General features: G+C 44.0%; 1 protein-coding gene across 1 annotated transcript in view; it reads left to right on the top strand.

Moving 5' to 3' along the window:
• ptprsb (protein tyrosine phosphatase receptor type Sb) overlaps positions 1-3,396 on the top strand; it is a 97,003-nt gene extending 93,607 nt beyond the window's left edge. Inside the window, exons 28-30 of the mRNA XM_056446913.1 lie at positions 225-379; positions 523-658; positions 1,046-3,396. Of these exons, the coding sequence (XP_056302888.1) occupies positions 225-379; positions 523-658; positions 1,046-1,114 (360 nt within the window). The 3' untranslated portion in view covers positions 1,115-3,396. The remainder of the gene's footprint in view (positions 1-224; positions 380-522; positions 659-1,045) is intronic.
• Positions 3,397-7,500: the final 4,104 nt, after the last annotated feature.

Here is a 7,500-nt window from a genome sequence, read left to right as displayed (position 1 = left end):
GATCCCGCATGTGTGAGTAGCTCTAAACATTGATGAAGGACGCATCACCTAAACTTCAGTGATGTGTGCTGTGATCCAGAGTCACTCCAGAGTCACCGCGATGATGATTCAGTCATTCACTGCATTATTAAAGGGTTAACCGTTCATAGTGAGTTTATACTTCAAAATCTGGCCAACGGGACACAAAACCCTTCCCCCACTGCATTAAAGGTGTTTCTCCACAGGACGGACAGTCCAGGACGGTCAGACAGTTCCAGTTCACCGATTGGCCAGAACAAGGAGTCCCAAAGTCGGGGGAGGGGTTCATTGATTTCATTGGACAGGTGCATAAAACCAAGGAGCAGTTTGGTCAGGATGGACCAATCACAGTGCACTGCAGGTGCGTCACGACTCTGGTGTTTATAGATGAAGAAATGTAGAATCCAGAGTAACTGTGTGTGTGTGTGTGTGTGTGTGTGTGTGTGTGTGTGTGTGTGTGTGTGTGTGTGTGTGTGTGTGTATGTGTGTGTGTGTGTGCATCAGTGCGGGCGTCGGGCGTACAGGAGTGTTCATCACCCTCAGTATCGTGCTGGAGCGCATGCGTTACGAAGGCGCCGTCGACATCTTCCAGACCGTCAAGATGCTGCGCACGCAACGGCCGGCCATGGTGCAGACGGAGGTAAAACACGCCATAAACACTAAAGAGATCAGCTCATCATGTTAACCACATCAGAAAGCTGAACGTGGCGAATAAATGAGTGTACAGCCAAAGGTTATCATTATAAACATGAGCCTAAAGGTAAAGGAGGAGGCGTTATTACAGTCTACAGTCACGTCTTCAGTTTCCCTCAGAGCTCTGCTTTCATTTTAAACTCATTTGAGTGTTGCTGTGTGTAACAGTATACGGTGTAAACAATAAATCTCCATTTTAAATTTGCCTACTGTATAAAGACATCCACCCTAGCAACTACATAGCAACCACCCAGAGCACCCAGAACACCGTAGCAGCGGTTTAGAATTACCCTAGCGATCAACCGTCTGATGAAATGTTGTTGTGTGTTCCCAGGATGAGTACCAGTTCTGCTATCAGGCCGGGCTGGAGTACCTTGGGAGTTTTGATCACTATGCAACATAAGAGCTGATGAACGGCACCATGATCAACACCTTCCCCCTCGACAACCCTACAAAAACACCCGCAGAGGAACGACAACCAGACACACACACTTACAGCGGCGCGGAGCAGACGATCTCTCAGGACCTCTCCGCGACGCGCCACGCAAACTATTACCTCAGTGTTCAAATATTGATATTAATGTTGTGGTGGGCTTTTAGAAATATTAAACTGTGGATGAAGATCTTCTTTGTAACAAGAGGAAAGCGTTACATGTACAAAATCTATTTAAAGCAGAACAACAACAACAAAAGATTAAAAAAACAAAGAACTCTGAAATCAAAGCCTGGGATATTGCTGCACCCTTCAGTGGGAGTTTCTTCAAACTGTATTTGCCAACGTCAGACGGAGCGAGTCGGTCTGTGCCTGCCTGAAGTCATGTACCGGAAGCAGATCTCCCACCGTCTGTGCCTAACGGAGCGACCGCAGAACTCAGCACACGTGATGTGACGGCACGGACTCACTCCTTTCCATACTGTATTTGAGTGTCTCTACATGACTATATGCTGCTTACGCCGTGTGTTTGGGTGGCCGAGGGAGCTTTGAGGCTTGAATCTCTCGTATCTGTATCATGTTCTTTTGCTCTTTCCGCTATAATGTTCTGCGCTGTGTGTGTGGCGAGACGGCGATCTTCAGCACATGTTATCGCAGGGAAACGTGTGTTTCATCCCGCCGTGTTTCCGGTCTCGAAAGCGCTCGAAAGATTGGAGCCAAAACCAAACCCGAGCCACTAAATCTCTTCCTGTCATGTTTAGCTAGCGACGGCGCGATGTGTAGTAGCGCAGGACAGCAGCCGGTTGTGAGATCGCCGCCAGAGACGTGAAGTGAGCCTTATTGTTGTTGTCAAATATTTAATCGAGCGGATTTTTTATTGGTTTTGTTGATATTATGCTTGAATTTCTAAGGATCTATTTATTTAAATGATTTTTATGGCAATATACTTCGTGAGCTGTGGTGTAGTTGGCCAGCTAATGTGACTGTACATGGCTCAGATGTACAGTGTTGTGCTTCGTAACCCTCTCAGATATTTTGATATTTCCTGTGCACTGATTGTTCTAGAGGAAGCCGGCGGCCCAGACCTCACCGAGCGGCTCGGAAACACAGTCCGCTCGACACGTATCGCTCCCGAGAACAAAACACACACGTTACTCATGAACGAGCACACTCATAACCTCAGATCGGCATCTGCTGAAGGTTTGCATACAGTGATGCACTGAAGAGACCTAACCAAAAACACAGCACTGACCCCACCATCCACTGACACGTACTCCATTTATTATGATTACTATTGTTAACGGGTTTAAGGTGCGCTCGCATTTAGAGTGTTTCAGGGTGAACGATTTCCTGCTTAGAGATACGACCATTCACTCAAAACTACGAGTCTTAATAGCACACTCACTATGCTCTCTAATTAATAGCACAAACACATGTCTGCACTCATTATGGAGCTGTTCTGGTCTTCCCTCATATTTATATTCTCTGAAATATTGTCTCGAAGTGTTTCAGAACATGCGTAAATAACCTTCCCTTAAAGGTGCACTAAGCAATTTTTGCCAAATACTGCCAAAGAAACACGCCCATAATCCAACAAGACCACGCCTCTTATGTAAATCTACTTTACTGCTGATTGGCTGTAATAGTGGTTTGGGATTTGCATATTTCCTACATTATTTAGTGCACCTTTAACACTGGTAGAACATGCAAACTCCACACAGAAACACACACTGACCCAGCCGAGGCTCGAACCAGTGACCTTCTTGCTGTGATGTGATTGTGCCAGCCCACTGCGCCACCGAGACCCTCGTAAACAATAAGTTGTCCAGTTCAAACTGTATTGTTTGCAGTACATCTCTACAGGTTTATAAACAGAAAGATCAAGGTTTCTCTGTGAAACGGCACTGATGTGAACGCACCTTTACACACTGAAAACTGACGCTGGTGAAGCGGTCCGATGACTGCTGTGTGACCAAACATGAAGTGTTTAACCAGCACACGACTGGTCAGCATCAGCACAGTTCTCCATAATGAAAGCACACGTCGAGACATGATCGCTCGCATTAATTATTATCGCTAATCAAATCTTTTGACCATGATATAAAGCACACATAAACCCTGACCTTTGACCCAAGCGGAGCTGGCGCGTGACCGTGGGCCGAGTGCTGCGTAGTCTTTCACTTTTCTCTGCTTATTGATTTCTGATCATGTATGTAGATATGTTGACTTTGTATTAAAACTGAACGACTGGATATACTGACGTGTGTGTGTGTGTGTGTGTGTGTGTGTGTGTGTGTGTGTCTGTGTGTGTGTGTGTGTGTGTTATTTCATCACCTGTCTGATCTTGTTTTCATGCAGGGGTTGAAATGACCTCTTCCTGATTCTCTTTCACCTGTAAGTAAATCATGATCACTGTGTAGGGCACATCTTGACCACTAGGTAGTGCTACTGCACACATGCACCTGTTTTTAAGTACTGGATAAATGTACGTGCAGACAGAGAAAGTGAGTGTGTGTGTGAGAGAGAGAGCTGCATTTGTCTCCCTCTAGTGGAACTTTACGGCAGTGTAAGGAACACAAACTCCAGCTACTGTCTGAAATGAAGCTCAAACCCTTGTAGAAACCAGACTGTAGATCTCAGGAGTCCTGCGTTTGTGTTGTATGTGTATGCTAATGCAGAGAGATGTGTGTTTGGTCTAGTTTTACACTGACAGAGTGTGTCTGCCTCCAGAACTGTGCTAGGAAGGCTGTTCCAGAGTTTACCTGCAGATATGAGCAGATCTACCGCCTACAGTGGTTCTGATATTCTAGGAATAATCAATAATCCAGCATTAATTGAGTTTAGAGGATGTGAGGGGCTGTAATACACCAGCAGATCCTCAAATACTGGAGACATTCAGGGCTTTGTAGAGAGTCAACAAGATTTAAACGTTCATATAATGTTTCATAGGGAGCCGTTGTATAACGCTGACTAATATGATCATACTGTTTAGTTTTAATACACTAAAACTGAGTAAAATATGGACAAACCAACGTGCTGAGGTAAATCTGGATCAAGTTTAAACCAGTGTTTGTGTTTAGCTATACACTCACCGGCCACTTTATTAGGTACACCTGTCCAACTGCTCGTTAACGCAGATTTCTAATCAGCCAATCACATGGCAGCAGCTCAGTGCATGTAGGCATGTAGACATGGTCAAGATGATCTGCTGCAGGTCAAACTGATCATCAGAATGGGGAAGAAAGGGGATTTAAGAGACGCTGAACGTGGCATGGTTGTTGCTGCCAGACGGGCTGCTCTGAGTATTTCAGAAACTGCTGATCTACTGGGATTTTCACACACAACCATCTCTAGGGTTTACAGAGAATGGTCCGACAAAGAGGAAATATCCAGTGAGCGGACAATAGTAACTGGACAATAGAAGATTGGAGAAACGTTGCCTGGTCTGATGAGTCTCCATTTCTGCTGCCACATTCAGATGCTCGGCTCACAATTTGGCCTCAACAACATGAAAGCATGGATCCATCCTGCCTTGTATCAGCGGTTCAGGCTGCTGGTGGTGGTGTAATGGTGTGGGGGAGATTTTCTTTGGGTCCATTAGTACCAACTGAGCATGGTGTCAACACCACAGCCTACCTGAGTATTGTTGCTGACCATGTCCATCCCTTTATGAGCACAGTGTCTCCATCTTCTGATGGCTACTTCCAGCAGGATAACGCACCATGTCATAAAGCACCAATCATCTCAGACTGGTTTCTTGAACATGACAATGAGTTCACTGTACTGAAATGGCCTCCACAGTCACCAGAGCTCAATCCAATAGAGCACCTTTGGGATGTGGTGAGTGTATGTTACCAAGTGTTAGGTTGAAATGACCCAGCATATTTTAGAGTGTAAGCAGATGCTTCATTTTGGACTGGCTGGAGATTCTCTGTTTATTAATTTATTATTATTATGCTGAGTGTCATGAACACAACACTGGAAACTCTCTGTGTGTTTCTGGCAGAAGCAGAACCGTTTCATCCTCAGGTCTGATGGATCATGAGGCATCAACAGTGTCTGAGATCATTACTGTGCTGTAGGATCATCCCATTACTGTGTGTGAGAGAGACGTGTGTCAGGTGCCGTCTAATCTCTGCATTCATCTCATGTTCTGAGAGTCTTCCAGCACAAAAACAGACACAGTGTGTTGATCTGCTGATGAACTGTGTGTGCCCTGACAGAGGCGTTTAACCATTATAGCATCTGTTATTGACTAGTTCACCATTAGCCTAGATCAGCCGGACACACACACATGTTTATATTTATTTAGTTTAATTAGATGCATTAAAAGCCTAATGAGGGACAGATGATGGGCACCAGTGGGCGGGGCTTTCCCCCTATGATGATGCGTACAAAGGGAGAATGTCAATCAAAGTGTTTCTGCATCAAGTCTGATTAGAACAAACACACTTCAATACTGTTGACCATCAGAGGCTGCTGGAGACACTCACACACTGCTGACACACACACACACACACACACTACTGGGGTTAAACCCTGCATAGGAGTCTTTTCTGCATGATAGGTGCCCTTTAAATATTATGTCGACAAATAATTCATACATATAGATATATATACACATATATATATATATATCAAAAGAAACTGCTTTAAACACCTCGTCTCTTCCAGGCTTGTTAGAGCACAGTATTGTGAGATGTGGGTCTGATGTTGACGTGTTTGAAATGAAGTGTAAATGTGTGAGAGAGTGATTAACATTAGTGTTTGAGGCGTAAATCATCCTCTGGAGCCAGAATAACTCTTCACACACTTCATTTCTACACTCTCCTCTACATAATGAAGGAGTTCAGGATCTGCTGCGTCACATGACCTGACAGACGAGCTCAGTGTGTCGCAGGTGAAGATCAAACCCGCTGAGACGCAATCATCTGTGGATCTGCAGAACAGAGAATCAGCGTGAGTAATGATTTACACACACACACACACACACGCACGCACGCACGCACGCACGCACGCACACACACACGCACACACACACTGTCCATATCTGTAATGCTGTTTACTGCAGACTGTATATTCTCTAAACGCGACCCTCACCGTTAACACTCTGCACTTCTGGATCTCCACACTCCTTCATTCTGTCGGACTATCAGCCCGTTTCCTCATGGAGATGAAAACAGTGTCCCCACAAGGTCAAAATGAGCTGAAAATAGGTATACTTGAGGGCACAATTGGTCATAAGTCACCTTTTCCAGTGTCATACACCTGATATTAAGCATCCTGATGTGTCACAAACACACATACACGCATACACTGGGTGACACAACAATGATGCAACACACAAGCCTCATTACATCTTCATTTTAATTAGGTCCTCTTAATTGTTCATCAGTAACTGATTCCTTATGGACTGAAACACACACACACACACACACACACACACACACACACACACATTAAATGTTAATAAAATATCTGTGTGTGTGTGTGTTTGTGTTTGAGTTTTAATAAGGCATACTTTTTAAATATGATTCATATATATATATATAAATACTATAGTAAGTTATAATATATTGAACCATACTACAGTAGAGTATGTATGATAGTATTCACAACCCTTTGTTAATGAACGCTTCAGCATACTGCTCAGCTGACTAATAAACACTGTAGGGTACTTTAGTTTGTACTAAACATCACCACGACAGATCAGTTACTATAGTTACTTAGTTACCATAGCAACTGTAGAATCACCACGACAGATCAGTTATTGTAGTTACTTAGTTACCATGGCAACTGTAGAATCACCACGACAGATCAGTTACTGTAGTTACTTAGTTACCATGGCAACTGTAGAATCACCACGACATATATTGTTGCTGTGGTACAACACTACTGCAGTAATAAATCCATTATCAGCAGGCTTCAGTGTTAATTACACACCATCACAGACAGCACCACACTAACGTTACAGTGTTTACTACAGATTACTATGCTACAGTATTCTGGAGTATTTCATAAACGTTATTTATACGTTATTTATACGTTACTTCAACACACTGTGGTGATCTATAGTAAATACTGGAGTGATTATTACATGTTGGATGAATTCTGTAAACAACCACAGACAGAGCAACGTTGTGTGTGTGTGTGTGTGTGTGTGTGTGTGTGTGCGTGTGTTTGTGTGTGCAGGTGTGTGTGTGTGAGATGCTCTAATAATATGTCTCAGTGGGGGGTGACACACACACACAGCTCTGAGTCTGAGTGTAATGTGAGCTGTTCTTCCTCCTCATTGTCCTCTGAGCGTCGACTCTGTTCTGTGTGTGTGTGTGTGTGTGTGTGTGTGTGTGTGTGTG

This window comes from Danio aesculapii, chromosome 2 (genome assembly GCF_903798145.1).
Source record: "Danio aesculapii chromosome 2, fDanAes4.1, whole genome shotgun sequence".
NCBI lineage: Eukaryota > Metazoa > Chordata > Actinopteri > Cypriniformes > Danionidae > Danio > Danio aesculapii.
The sequence above is the reverse complement of the archived record's forward strand: the minus strand, read 5'-3'. Positions and strand labels throughout refer to the sequence as shown.